The sequence below is a fragment of the Heteronotia binoei genome, chromosome 15 (genome assembly GCF_032191835.1).
Source record: "Heteronotia binoei isolate CCM8104 ecotype False Entrance Well chromosome 15, APGP_CSIRO_Hbin_v1, whole genome shotgun sequence".
NCBI lineage: Eukaryota > Metazoa > Chordata > Lepidosauria > Squamata > Gekkonidae > Heteronotia > Heteronotia binoei.
Window position 1 is genome coordinate 51,471,175 of NC_083237.1, and position 15,664 is coordinate 51,486,838.

Below are 15,664 nucleotides of genomic sequence, written 5' to 3' on the forward strand. Positions count from 1 at the left end.
TCTTTGCCCAGTTTGCCTGGTGTGGCTGCTGCTGGCGTCATTGCCAAGTTTGCCTCTCTCTGCCTCTCCCCCGCAGTTTTTCAATGGGGCTTTTGAGAAGGGGCCTGCCTAGGGGCCTCCACAGGGTTTAATTTGGCACTATCCTATGGGCCCATAGCATAGAATGGAGAGATTGGGCTGCCATTGTGGTGCAACCCCAGAGAAGGGGGTTAAAGTTTAAAAGCCCTTCTCTAACACCCTGCTGCAATTGCGGCTCAATCTCTCCATTTTATCCTATGGGCCTATGGAACACTCGCTTTGCTGAAGGCAGATCTGGTCCTCACAGTGATGGAAGAGGCAGTCAGGATCTTGAGGTCTGCTGTCGCCTGTGTGATTGTGACTCATTTCATCCACTGCCCAGGGACATCACCTGACTGTAAACTTGGGCACCCGTTCCATTCCTTTTTGTTTTTAGGTCTAACTGCAAGAACACCAACAAGCCCCTCACATAGGGGAAGGGAGGAAAACTCTGCAAGGGTGCAGTCAGACTGAACATTAACCGCGACTCACCCACGCCCCCAATGCGGAGTTAAAGCGGACATTCAGACATTCACATCTGTCAAACGATGCGAAGTCGTTATCATCCCGACTTGCTCCACATGTATATCGGGGTTAATTTGACTGTAGAAAAAGTCCAGTCCTTTTTCAAAACCGCGGCACAGGATCGGCTTTTTGTTGTTTGGACAGCTCATGCGCGATACTGCCTCTCACCTCACAGACATGCGCATTGCCAGATCATCTGGGAATCTGAGCTGACGCTTCTGCTTCTCCAATCAACACAGGATCGGGGGGGGGGGGGCATTATCCCACTATTCAGAACAGGAAAAAATTCTTTTTTTTCAATGTGGAGGATTTCAAGATATCATTGTCACTGCCAATTTCTAGGAAAATAATTCCTGGCAGTTCCGTGGTTTGGATCGGCAACGTTAATTCTGGAAACTTTCCCCCTTCCCCCCTGCCGCTGAAGCAAGGTTTGATTTTCCAGTTCCAAACAGTTGGGCGCATGTTCAATGGACCCCCCCCCCTCCCAGAAATCACCATCACCGTGTGATCGATCAACTGCTTTTCACTAACAGGACCAACCCTTTATACCACCGTTCATGTGAACGCCGCCACGTCGGATTTTTCTGCCCCGGTCCAGAAAAAGGCTCTTCCATCTCGCTTTAAGTGGTAGGTCTGGCTGCACCCCAAGTCTCCCCTTCAAAAAGATCCTGGGAAAATTATGGTAGGGGCTAGGGTTGCCAACTCTGGGTTGGGAAATACCTGGAGATGGGGGGGGGAGCCTGAAGAGGGCGGGTTTGGAGGGGAGGGGAAGGACTTCAATTACACATAATGCCATAGAGTAGGGGTGCCCAACGGTAGCTCTCTCTCTCTTTTTTTGCCTACAACTCCCATCAGCCCCAGCCATTGGCCATGCTGGCTGGGGCTGATGGGAGTTGTAGGCAAAAAAACATCTGGAGAGCTACCGTTGACCAACTCTGCCATAGAGTCCTCCTCTCAAAGTTATCTGAAGGTTTGGGGACAGAGCCTGGGGGGATAGGGACCTCAGTGGGGTACAATGCCGTAGAGTCCACCCTCCACAGCATCCACTTTCTCCAGAGAAACTGAACTTTGTAGTCTGGAGATGAGATGGAATTCAGGGGATTCCCCAGGTCCCACTTGGAGTCTAAGCAACCCAAGAGTACCACAGCATGAAGCAGACACACCAATTTAACTGTGGAATACTAACGAAATACATTCACCCCAAACCAATATACCTGGAGGTTGACATCCCTACTAGTCTGTCATTGCTCAGTGGGGAGTAACATATCCTCAGCACATGGTCAGGGGCCCTTTTTTTTGGCACTCCTTTTCCTTCCACTTTCTTGCTACTTCTCTGCTGTCCCTGCGAGGCAGTAACACAATTGGGATATGGTGCCATCTGAGAGATTGCTTTAGCTATTTATTTGTATGTATTATTTAAATTGTTGTATTATTATTTATTGATGTTCTTATCCCTTGATGTGTACCGCCCTGAGCCCTGCGTACGCAGGGAAGGTGATGGGGCGGGATGGTGGCTCAGTGGTAGAGCATCTGCTTGGGAAGCAGAAGGTCCCAGGTTCAATCCCTGGCATCTCCAAAAAAGGGTCCAGGCAAACAGGTGTGAAAAACCTCAGCTTGAGACCCTGGAGAGCTGCTGCCAGTCTGAGAAGACAATACCGACTTTGATGGACCAAAGGTCTGATTCAGTATAAGGCAGCTTCATATGTTCATATGTGATTTATAAATTTAAATTTTAAATAAATTAATTAAGAACATAAGAGAAGCCATGTTGGATCAGGCCAATAGCCCATCCAGTCCAACACTCTGTGTCACACAGTGGCCAAAAAAATTATATACACACACACACATATATATATATACACACACTGTGGCTCATAGCCACTGATGGACCTCTGCTCCATATTTTTATCTAATCCCCTCTTGAAGCTGGCTATGCTTGTAGCTGCCACCACCTCCTGTGGCAGTGTATATACGAAGCCCCAGTATTGGAAACAGAACCCAGGCACAAATTAGCACAGTTCAAAGGACGCTGTGTGAATGCGTGCACGAGAGAGCCCAACAATCCATATTCACGCTCATTTTGTTTGCAAGCATGCACCCCTGCTGGGTTGATTTTTATTTTTAAAAAACCCCAGTCCTGAAAAACCACTGGGTGAAATCGAAGGGGACTCTTGCATTTCCTGGCCCGTTTGGTGTCTACAGGACTGCAAACCTTCCAGGCACCTTGATGTTTTAAAATGGTTCTCTTCCGCTTTCGGTCCTGTGTTGACAGACGCTCCTGGGCAAGGCAATACACAAACATGCAGCAGAGAGCTTTCTCTGCTGCTCCCCTCCCCCCACTCACCAAGTATGGAAATGCAAAAAGGAGCAGCAAGCTGGGACTGGGCCAACTGCAAAACCTAGGCCAAGGGGACCCCACCCCCCAAACCAGCCCTTTGTGCTCTTTCAATTCTTCCTGAAATGTCTGCAAGCAACAAGAACTTTCTTTTCGCCATAGCAGCCACTGCAAAGTCCGCGTTTTTTCATCTTAGGCGGGCAAGGCAGTTGGCTCCCTTCCTGGATCGCAACAACCTAGCAACAGTGATCCATGCTACGGTCACCTCGAGGTTGGACTACTGCAATGCCCTCTACATGGGGCTGCCCCTGTGCCGAACTCGGAAATTGCAGCTGGTGCAGAATGCCGCGGCCCGGCTGTTATTGGGCCTCCCAAGATGGGGGCACATTCGGCCGGGTCTTCGGACTCTGCACTGGCTTCCAGTAATGTACCGAGTTCGGTACAAGGTGCTGGTCATTACCTTTAAAGCCCTATATGGCCTGGGACCTGCCTACCTGAAGGACCGTCTCTCCCCATATGTTCCCCAGAGAGTACTGAGATCGGGAACCCAAAACCTTCTCGCCATCCCCGGGCCAAAAGAAGCCTGCCTAAAATCTACTAGGGACAGGGCCTTCTCTGTTATGGCCCCTACATGGTGGAATCAGCTGCCGGAGGAGGTGAGGGCCCTGCGGGACCTTGTTCAGTTCCGTAGGGCCTGTAAGACAACCCTCTTCCGGCTAGCCTACACCTAACTGATAGGAGAAACTAAATGTAGCTTTACCAGACTCCTGTTATACATACTGTTGTAATGCTTAATGTTTCTAAGGTTTTAAATGTTTTAAATGTTTATATATTTAAATGTTAGTTTAATTTTATGTTTGACTTTCTGTTGTGAGCCGCCCTGAGCCACTTTGTGGGAAGGGCGGGATATAATAAATAAACAAACAAACAAACAAACAAATAAATAAATAAATAAAAGTCCCCACTGACTTATGGTGCTCTCATAAGATTTTTAAGGCGAGAGACGAAGGGAGGTGGGTTTGCCATCGCCTGCCCCTGTGTAGCAACCATGGAGTTCCTTGGTGGTCTCCCATCCGATCCTGCTTAGCTTCCAAGACCTGATGAGATTGTGCCAGCCTGGGCCATCCAGGTCAGGAAACGACAAAATCAAAAATACATCAAACGAGCGCCCAAACTGTGTGCACAGAGTTACGCCCTTCTAAGTCTGCTGTGGTCAATGGGCTTAGAAGAGCGTACCTCTGCTTAGGATGGCATTGTCAGCAGAGTGCCTTTTGCAGGCACCTGTATGTGGGTCCCCCTCATATGTTTATCCCACTCTTACCCCAAGGAACCCCTCCTTGCAACAACCCCACAAGATGGGTTAGTCCAGGGGTGGCCAAACTGTGGCTCTTTCACACATATTGTGTGGCTCTTGAAGCCCCCACCGCCCCATCAGCTGGCTTGGAGAAGACATTTCTCTCTTTAAATCACTTCTCCAAGTCAAGCCAGCCAGCAGCTTGGATAATACACTTAAAGTTAAAATTGCTTCCTTTCCACCTCCGTCTCCTCTCCATCTACTTGCGGCTCTCAAATATCTGACGCTAATGTCTTGCATCTCTCAAACATCTGATGTTTATTCTCTGCGGCTCTTACGTTTGCAAGTTTGGCCACCCCTGGGTTAGCCTATGAGATCATGGCTAGATCAAAGTCTCCCAGCAAATTTCTTAGCAGGAGTTGAACCTGGGTCTCACAGATCTTAACCCAACACTCTAACGATGTAATGTAATGTAATGTAAAATTTTATTTGTATCCCGCCCTCCCCCGCCGAAGCAGGCTCAGGGCGGCTAACAACATTTAAGGTGAACAACACAATAATAAAACAATAAATTCATATTAAATTCACATTAAAACCAATCAATGATTAAAACATTCAATGATTAAAACAATCAATGATTAAAACATAACTACTACCCTGTACCAACAGGGCCTAGGAAAGGGAATGGATAACTGAGGTTGTACGTGGGCTACATCTTGTCTTGCTATGTTTTTACTCGAGGTGTCGTGTTAAGAAAACGTCTGCAGTTCTAAAAGAATCATGTTCTCACTGTTTAAGATTGTGGTTGGAACAAAGAAATATCTTTGCAGGCGTTGCTGTGTGTGCCTGATTGCTCTGTAACCGGGAAAACAATTTTGTAGCGGAACTTAACCAGTTTGAGCTGTCAAATATCCTTCTAGTGCCCTGATGCCCAGAATACTGCGTGAAGAGATGACCCTGAGAACATAGCAGCTCGCCATTTCTGGTTTCACACATTTTCATCAATGGTGTTGAAGTCCATCTCCGGACAAATGCAACTGGCAAATGTTTTAGGCCCGGGCGGCCAAGCAATCAAAGGGTTTCTGCTGAACAAACCTCTACCATAATGCTGGTTTATCTATGCATAACCTGCAAATGGGCAAAATCAACAATTGCCCATATACTGGCCTTCTCTGCCATGGCCCCCGGCCTTGTAAAACAGGCTGCCTAAAGCAGTCATGAAGACTCCCCCTCTCCTGGCCTCCCGCAAATTATGAAACACTGACATGGTACTGTTTTATTGGTTTCCCACGCAAATGGTATCCAGACCAAATGTTCTTTCAATTTGTTCATTTCACCATTTTGCCATTGGATTCTAACTTTGTACCATGCTGACATAGACCTGCCCACCAGCTATAAGTAGCTCTGCTCACTGTACCGCATTCCACTGTCTGATGAAGTCTGCATGCATACGAAAGCTTACATTCTCAATAAAACTTTGTTGGTCTTAAAGGTGCTACTGGACTCCTGCTTCGTTCTGTTGCTTCAGACCAACACGGCCGCCCACCTGGATCTATACAACACTGAATTATTCAAGAGGGCTTTTCTGAGCAAGAGGGACGGTGGCTCAGTGGCAGAGCATCTGCTTGGGAAGCAGAAGGTCCCAGGTTCAATCCCTGGCATCTCCAAAAAAGGGCCCAGGCAAATAGGTGTGAAAAACCTCAGCTTGAGACCCTGGAGAGCCGCTGCCAGTCTGAGAAGACAATACTGACTTTGATGGACCAAAGGTCTGATTCAGTATAAGGCAGCTTCATATGTTCACTTCATATGTTCATGAGCAGGCAAGAGACTTGCACCAAACGAAACGATTCACAAAGTTACTTGAAAAACATCACTACTGAGTCTAGCTTGTTGAAACTAAGATCCTGCTGTCGGACTTGGTATCATTTCATGAGTCGTGTTCCTATTTACGCTGGGCTTCAGTTCTGGTTTCAGACTTCGGATTGGTTCTACAGCCCTAATCCGATTGCATCGTTTACTGAATGGCCTGTCCATCAATTGTATTGACTCATCCTGTGTGAGCTGCCTTAAGTCCAAGGGAGAAAGGCGGGCTGCCAACAATGTGAATCGATACACAAATAAAAATTACTCAAATTGCACTAAAGATACCTGTTTCCAATCTAGAAGAGCAGGCCTCTGGAGAGGCAGCTGATAAACTTTCTAAATAAACAATACATTTTAAATAAGAGCAAGATGATTTGATACAACTTAAGTCACTGTCATTTAAAGGAGAATTTTTTTTTCCAGAAGTCCACACTCCTTTTTGGAAGCCATCTCCTCCCTCATACATTCTCTTTCTTTCTCTCTGAACAGAAACATGCCTGAATCCAAACAGCCTCCCAAAATAAAATGGGCTGGCCTCAATGATTAAAAACCAGCTTTCCCAATTAAAATTGGCCTTTCAAATCAACTAAAAGTTGCTCCCCCTCCCCCAACAAGCTGGTGTAGCTGAGGCCAGAAAGGGAGAGGGAGTCCACAGTGGAAACCTAACCAGTTGGCCTCAGCTAACTAGAGCTCCCCTTGATTAACCTGCTAATTAAACTCATTAAAGCTAGCAAACTTCTGCTAGAAAGATGGAAAGGCTTTTAAAAAAAAAAAAGATCAACAGAAAAACCTATTCTAACCCATTCTAATCAAGGTAGCTTTTATATTGTGCAGGTGTATAGAAAGCTTGCTTCAACAACTACCTGGGACACACAAACACTATTAAAGAAAACTGGGATCCCATGGCCCCTTCAAGACTGCTAAAATATATTCCAGCGTGACTTAGAGCTCACATCATCAGATGTGTGAAGTGCACGTCCCTAGCACTTATGCCCCACATCCAGTGGATGATGATATGAGCTGTAGCTCATGAAAGCTTAGGCAGGAACCCATTTTGTTAGTCTCGATGTTGCCGCCGGACTCTTGCTTTATTTTGCCGCTACAGACAACCACTCTGAACACCCTCTGGAATTGTCACCACCACAAAAGTTACAGAGGACAGAACTGAACTAACTCCCTGAATTCCTTCCTTTCAGATCTCTTTTGGGTCATTTATGAAAACAGTTATCATGTTGCAGCCCCTCCATTATTTCACTGGGGCATCTCAGTTGTACTGTCAGACCCACACATTTTCAGTTGGGGCAAAGTCTGTGCGACTTACTTGGGGACACCCCCTCCAGAATATGTCTAAAATTGCAAGCCAAGCTCACCCCACCCCACCCAGAGAGAACACAGATTCTAACAACACTTGCAACTAAGTCTCTGGCTTGTTTTACCCTTAGCTGTGGACTACAGCATGGTTGAGTCTTTGCACTCTTCTGTCTGAGCAACATCAGAAAGCCAAAGCCACCTAACCCTTTTCATCAAGACCAATCAACATAGCCTCAGTCCAAGCTGCAAGCCTGTAGGTTCCACAGAACTCTTCAGCAGGCTGGATCTTGAAGGGGAAGAAAACTTTCCCAGGCCACGATCTTGAGGCCTTTTAAGCATCCTCAGACCTCCCCGTGCAGCGCAACCTTAAGCCCGTCTACTCAGAAGCAAATACCATCAACTTTGACAGAACTTCCTTCTGAGCTTTGGACTGTACCTTCAAGAGCACGAACAGGCCTCCCAGACTTGGGGCTCCTTTGATTTTGTTGTCCTGGCCAGCGCAGATATACATTTGGTGTCCTTTCCTTTTATTTCTTAGCTCCTTTGACCAATGGTCTTAAGCTCAAGCTAAAACAAGACAGTAAGTAGAAAAACAAATTCCGAATAATTTAAAACCAAACTAGACTAGCAACAAGAGGGAAAACCAATAATCACAATCACAAAACATCACTAAATCATCTGAAAGACTACCTAACATCAATATAAAATTCCGTAAAACTCTTCACCATTATAACAATATAAAATTAGAGTTAAAATCTTCGTCCATATTGGCAGCACAACCAGGCCATTTTAGAGAGACCACTATTGACAAATATTTTGCTACCGAGTGAGTTATTTCAGGGTCCACATCTTCCAGCAGAAGGGTTGTCACCAGTGTTCCCTCTAGGCCAAGTTAGTCTGAGCTAGTTTACAGATTTTTAGCCTCCGGCTCACACATTTTTGTCTTAGCTCAGGAAGGATGACCCCAGAGCACACCGATTTATGCAGCAGCTCCCAACTTTAATGCCAGTCGCTCACGGAGTAGAATCTTTGCTCACAAGACTCTGCCGCTTAGAGGGAACGCTGGTTGTCACCCAAGATTCCACAGGTGTTGCACACAAGCCACTGCAGGACAGGACAGCCGTGTCCTCTGGGGCCTGGAAGCCATGAGCCTGAACGAAGATGGGTTGCCTAGACGGGATGTCTCAAAGTCACATGACCCCCTCTTTTCAGGGCTCCAGCGCCTGTGATGGAGGAAGCACCAATGAGTCTCTCTGGGTGAAGTTTCTCTCTGAGCCTTTTCAGGGGGCATCTGGCACATTCCAGTCAAGAGAGGGGAAATCATACCACCAAGCAATGCTCCCTCTAAGTCTTGCGAGCAAAAATTCTACTTTGTGAGCTACTGGCGTGAAAGTTGTGAGAGCAACTGCATGTATTAGCTTGCTCTGGGGCCATTTTTCCTGAGCTGAGACGAAAACGTGTGAGCTGGAGGCTCAAAATCCGTGAGCTAACTCACCTTAGAGGGAACACTGCCACGAAGCCAAGTTGAACAATACAAAAGTTCACCTCATTCCACCTGGGCTGCTCCTGGAGGGAAGGCCTGGCCTGTCTCACTCCCGCTCTCTGGCAGGAGAATCCCCTTCCTAGCATCCAAACAACTTTCAACGGGACGTCTCCAGCCTTTTCACCCCTCCCATAGGAGCTGGCGGGGACGGGGAGTCGCTCCCGGGTCCCTCCCCCAATCCCCGGGCCTCAAGGAGAAGGTGCTCCGGAACGGGCCCTGCAAAAGGTAGGGAGACCCGCTGCCAGGCATGGAACAGGTGAAGGGAAACCGTCTCCGCCGGCCACCGGCGCGCCTTCTCCGCGCACGTCTTCCCCGAGGCGTCTTTTCCAGCCGCCCTCGCCAAGACCGCAGAAGGCTGCCCTTTCCCGAACCAGAGGCGGCCTCTGCAATCCTCCCCGACCTCTTTGGCGCCCCCCGCGCCCTAGACAGACCTCCTCCCCAGAATATCTCCAGCCCTTTCCTCCCGAGATGCCGGGACCCTCTTTCCCACCCCAGGCCTGTTCCCAGGGTCTAGCGCTCCTGCCACTAAACAAACTAGGCGATAGCCTAGGGCGCTGGCCTTTTGAGGGGCTTCGTGTTGGCCGCCCCCATGTGACTCGCTGAAGTTTGCCTTGCCTCGGGTCTGGCCCTGGTGCCCCACCATGCCGCTTCCCTCCTCTCGGCTCCGCCTGGGCCAGATCCCCTTTCCCCTCCCCTCCCCTCCCCCTTGGCGACTCGGAATTCCCCGTCCTGCGATGCCCCGGGTTCTTCTCGCCCCCCCACCGTGCGCCATCGGCCCGGCTCACCTGCCCTGCTTGGTGATGATCATCTCCGTCTGGTGCTTGTGAAACTTGGCCCACAGCGGGTAGTTGTTGAGGACCACTTGGAGCTTCCCGGACACCTGATAGCCCGGCATGGGGTAGAGGGGGCCCCGCGGGAACATGTGCGGCACCGCCGGCGGGTAGCAGCTCTCGCCGCCGTGCGCGCTCGGGTACAGGTCCCCGGCGGCGCCGGGATAGATCTCACCCGCTGCCACCGGGTAGCTGGGATTGCCTGGAGGGCCGGCCGAAGGAGGGGCCGGGCCGGGCGGCGGAGGCGGCTGGGGTCTGTAGGAGGAGCAGTTGTTCCCGGCCGGTCCCAGAAACCTCCCGGTGGCGGCGGGAGCCGGGCTGCTCACCCCAAAGCCGCCCTGGACCAGCTGCCCTCCGTAGGTGAGCCCTAAAGCGCAGCCTCCCTCTTGCAGGTGAGCTTCGGGGTAGTAGAAGCGCTCAGGAGGGACGCCCAGCTTCAGCTCGCAGCCGGCGGGATCTTTGGCCGTCGTCGGCGTCCCCTGCAGGTCGGGAGGCTCCTTGGCGAAACTTTGGCTCTCGGCCCCGTTCAGCATGCTGAGGGCGGCGGCGGTGGTGGGGTTGGCGGCTCCTCCGGCCAGGGAGTCCAAAGCGCCCATTGAAGAAAGCCTCGGGGGGGGGAGGGGGTGCCGAGACGGAGGGGAGGGGTCAGGCGGGAGTTGGCAGCCGGGGCAGCAGCAGCAGGGAAAAGGCTTGGGGACGCGCGCCAAATCCGGAGCGCAGTCCTCTCAGAGGCTCATCCCGGCCGGAATAGGAGGCACCCCGCCGCCCCCTCCAGCAGCCGGGTTAGTTTCGTGCACGATTCTGGTCAATTTCCTCCGTGCGCTGAGCCGCAGCGCCAGGCAGCGTTAGTCAGTTTCACTCTTCAGCGTTAGTCAGTTTCACTCTACTTCAAACGCCTCCCCTCTCGCCCTCATCCCTGCACCGGGAACCGAGACCGAAGTTTGCGCCTCGCCTGGAGCTCGGAGGGGACGGCGGGCGGGCCTCCCCGCGCTGGATTTTGTCCTCCCCGCGTGGAGGTCCGAAGGATCGGCGAGGGGGTTTGCTTTGGTTGGTTGGTTTTCATTTCACCCCCATCGTCTTCCTTCGCTTAGCCTCCCGGCCCATCCTCGCTGCCTGCGAAAGCGGCTCTCTCGCCCTGCCGCCTATTAAAAGAACGGCGCTCGGGCTCTCGGGTCGGCTTCCCTGCCATTGGCGGAAAGAGTTTGCAAAGACACGCCTCCTTCGCTGGGGCCTGCCCCCCCTCCCTAGCGCAACTAAGCCTCCTTGCTAATCGAATGAAGGCAAGAAGACGCCCTGAAAACTTATCCGCCCCCCATCCTCCCAACTTACTTTTCAAATAAATAAATAAAGGGTCTGGGTAAAAGTCGGATCTACACGGATCTTCATGAATTCATATGATTTTTACATTGAAATGAAATCAAACCACTTTAATCCTGTAGATTCTGTCTTAGACTATAGACAGGAGCACAAAAATCATGCCTCCACGAATTCGTGGCGCCTCAGCAGTGCAAAAACTGGCTTCCAAAGCACGGATCCTCATGAATTCATATGATTTTTATGGTGAAATGAAATCAAACCACCATCATGTTGTAGATCCTCTCTTAGACTATAGGCAGCACCAGAAAAATCATGCCTCCACGAATTGGTGGCGCCACAGCACTGAAAAAACATGTTTCCAAACCACGGATCCTCATGATTTTTGCTTTGGGCCACCACAAGATAACCAGCCAATCACATATCATGTCCATGGGCAGATGCTGGACCACAGAAATCATGGATCCACGGCTTCGTGGCAGCACCAGGGACCAAAAACTTACTTTTGGACCACGGATCCTCATGGATCCATGTGATTTTTGCTTCAGATCCCCCCAAGCCCTCCATCCAGTCACATATCATGTCCATGGGCACAGTTTACACCACAGAAATCATGCATCCACCGTTTCGTGGCAGCGCCAGGGACCAAAAACTTGCTTTTGGACCACGGATCCTCATGGATCCACGTGATTTTTGCCTTGGATCCCCCCAAGCCATCCATCCAGTCATATATAATGTCCATGGGCACAGTTTACACCACAGAAATCATGGATCCACGGCTTCGTGGCAGCGCCAGGGACCAAAAACTTGCTTTTGGACCACGGATCCTCATGGATCCACATGATTTTTGCCTTGGATCCCCCCAAGCCGTCCATCCAGTCATATATTATGTCCATGGGCACAGTTTACACCACAGAAATCATGGATCCATGGCTTCGTGGCAGCGCCAGGGACCAAAAACTTGCTTTTGGACCACGGATCCTCATGGATCCACATGATTTTTGCCTTGGATCCCCCCAAGCCATCCATCCAGTCATATATTATGTCCATGGGCACAGTTTACACCACAGAAATCATGGATCCACGGCTTCGTGGCAGCGCCAGGGACCAAAAACTTGCTTTTGGACCACGGATCCTCATGGATCCACATGATTTTTGCCTTGGATCCCCCCAAGCCGTCCATCCAGTCATATATCATGTCCATGGGCACAGCTTACACCACAGAAATCATGGATCCACGGCTTCGTGGCAGTGCCAGGGACCAAAAACTTGCTTTTGGAGCACGGATCCTCATGGATCCACATGATTTTTGCCTTGGATCCCCCCAAGCCATCCATCCAGTCATATATCATGTCCATGGGCACAGCTTACACCACAGAAATCATGGATCCACGGCTTCGTGGCAGCACCAGGGACCAAAAACTTGCTTTTGGACCACGGATCCTCATGGATCCACATGATTTTTGCCTTGGATCCCCCCAAGCCGTCCATCCAGTCATATATTATGTCCATGGGCACAGTTTACACCACAGAAATCATGGATCCACGGCTTCGTGGCAGCGCCAGGGACCAAAAACTTGCTTTTGGACCGTGGATCCTCATGGATCCACATGATTTTTGCCTTGGATCCCCCCAAGCCGTCCATCCAGTCATATATCATATCCATGGGCACAGTTTACACCACAGAAATCATGGATCCACGGCTTCGTGGCAGCGCGAGGGACCAAAACTTGCTTTTGGACCATGGATCCTCATGGATCCACATGATTTTTGCGTTGGATTCCACCATGATTTTTGGCAGACCTTGCACCACAGGAATGACAGGTCCATGGCTTTGTGCCGGTACCAAGGAGCCAAAATATGGTTTTGAAGTGCGGATCCTTCTTGATCTTAAAGTTATTTGCGTTGGATCAAGGAAAACTCGACATTATACCACATGTAACATCCATGGTCATAGCTTGCTGAACAACTATCACACATTCACAATTTTATTGTTCACCACACTCATTATCCATCCAGATGTCACGTCTATGTCCAGCGTTTGCAAAATACAAATTGGATTTCGAGTACCTTGTATGATGTCACAGTGTGGTTACATACTTTGAAACACTTAATCTTCATGAGTTCTGTGACTTTTCATTTTTGAATAGTTGGGCTCATCATGCATGGTCCCCCTGAGGTTTCTTTCACATCACACAGCACGTCCATGACCACAGAATAACCCACGAAAACCTCAGAACACTGCCAAGATGCCAAACACTGCTTCAGCTACTTTGAGGCTTGTGCATTATGACATCACACCAATGTCTACAGGATGACCAAACAAAAAAAATCTGTAATGTCTCTACCTTATCAAGGACACCACAGTAACATGAGAAATCAAAATCATGTCCATACCTTTCACTGTAAATAACTGCATTCTGAACTTTCTGATGCCACTGAGTTGCAAACTATCCAAGGCAGATATTGTAATGGTCTTATCTTTGACTTCAAAACATCTTGCTCACTAGATAGAGGCCACCAAATTAGAATAATGGAATCATAGAGTTGGAAGGGACCTCCAGGGTCATCTAGTCCAACCCCCTGCACAATGCAGGAAACTCACAAACATCTCCCCCTAAACTCACAGGATCTTCATTGCTGTCAGATGGCCATCTAGCCTCTGTTTAAACACGTCCAAGGAAGGAGAGCCCACCACGTCCCGAGGAGGAAGCCTGTTCAACTGAGAAATTGCTAACGATCAGGAAATTCTTCCTGATGTTGAGCCGAAACCACTTTTGATCTCAACCGCTTCTGGTCCTACCTTCCAGGGCCACAGGAAACAATTCCACACAAGGCAAACACAATTTATCACCAAAAACCAAGTGTCCACATCATGTTCAGACTACTGCGTTCATTTTGGGGCACCACAGGTTAATAACGAAATATGTCCAGAGGAGGGCAATGGAGATGATGAGGGACATGGAGACCAAGTCCTATGAGGAAAGATTGAAGGAGCTCGGTCTGTTTAGCTTGGAGAGGAGACAACTGAGGGGTGATATGATCACCATCTTCAAGTACTTCAAGGGCTGTCATATAGCGGATGGTGTGGAATTGTTTTCTGTGGCCCCAGAAGGTGGGACCAGAACCAATGGGTTGAAATTAAATGAAAAGAGTTTCCAGCTCAACATGAGGAAGAACTTCCTGACCGTTAGAGCGGTCCTCAGTGGAACAGGCTTCCTCGGGAGGTGGTGGGCTCTCCTTCCCTGGAGGTTTTTCAACAGAGGCTAGATGGGCATCTGACAGCAATGAAGATCCTGTGAATGTTGGGGAAGGTGTTTGTGAGTTTCCTGCATTGTGCAGGGAGTTGGACTAGATGACCCTGGAGGTCCCTTCCAACTCTATGATTCTATACAATTCTATTATTTTAGTGTAGAACAGGGGTGGCCAACAGTAGCTCTCCAGAAGTTTTTTGCCTACAACTCCCATCAGCCCAGCAAGCATGGCTGATGGCTGGGGCTGATGGGAGTTGTAGGCAAAAAACTTCTGGAGAGCTATCGTTGGCCACCCCTGGTGTAGAATGTCAATTTGGGGACACTGCTAAACCAGGAATAAAGGTCTACTGTGAAATTGTTTTCCAAGACTCCTATCTTTTCATAAGAGGACCCATGAGGATCCGTGCCTCAAAATCATGTTCTGGATCCATGGTGCTGCCACGAAGCCATGGATCCATTATATCTGTGGAGCAAGCTCTTTCCATGGACACAACATGAGATTGGATGGTGAGCTTGGGATGAGCCAATGCAGATATCATGAGGATCCATGAGGATATGTGCTTCAAAGCCATGTTTTCGCTCCATGATGTTGCCACAATGCCAAGGATCCATGATTTCCAGGGTGTAAACTCATGAGGATCCATGGTGCAAAACCAAGTTCTTCTTCCATGGTGCTGCCACGAAGCCGTGGATCCATGATTTCTGTGTTGTAGACTCTGCTCATGGACATGGTACGTGATTCCATTGAGGGCTTGGGAGGATCTGAAGCAGAAATCATGTGGATCCATGAGGATCCGTGATTCAAAACCAAGTTTTTGGTCCCTGGCGCTGCCATGAAACCATGGAGCCATGATTTCTGTGGTGTAAACTGTGCCCATGGATATGATATGTGGCTGTGTGGAGGGCTTCGGGGGATCCGAAGCAGAAATCACATGGATCCATGAGGATCCGTGGTCCAAAAGCAAGTTTTTGGTCCCTGGCGCTGCCACGAAACCGTGGATCCATGATTTCTGTGGTGTAAACTGTGCCCATGGACATGATATGTGGCTGTGTGGAAGGCTTGGGGGGATCCGAAGCAGAAATCACATGGATCCATGAGGATCCGTGGTCCAAAAGCAAGTTTTTGGTCCCTGGTGCTGCCACGAAGCCGTGGATCCATGATTTCTGTAGTGGAAACTCTGGCCATGGACATGATATGTGACTGTATGGAGGGCTTGGGGGGTTCCGAAGCAGAAATCACGTGGATTCATGAGGATCCGTGGTTTATAACCAAGTTTTTTATTCTGGAGCTGCCACGAAGCCGTGAATCCATGATTTCTGTGTTGTAGACTCTGCTCA

General features: G+C 49.4%; 1 protein-coding gene across 1 annotated transcript in view; it reads right to left on the bottom strand.

Moving 5' to 3' along the window:
- Nucleotides 1-10,370, bottom strand: part of TBX21 (T-box transcription factor 21) — a 70,292-nt gene extending 59,922 nt beyond the window's left edge. Inside the window, exon 1 of the mRNA XM_060255707.1 lies at nt 9,714-10,370. Within this exon, the coding sequence (XP_060111690.1) occupies nt 9,714-10,354 (641 nt within the window). The 5' untranslated portion in view covers nt 10,355-10,370. The remainder of the gene's footprint in view (nt 1-9,713) is intronic.
- Between the last annotated feature and the right edge of the window lie 5,294 nt (nt 10,371-15,664).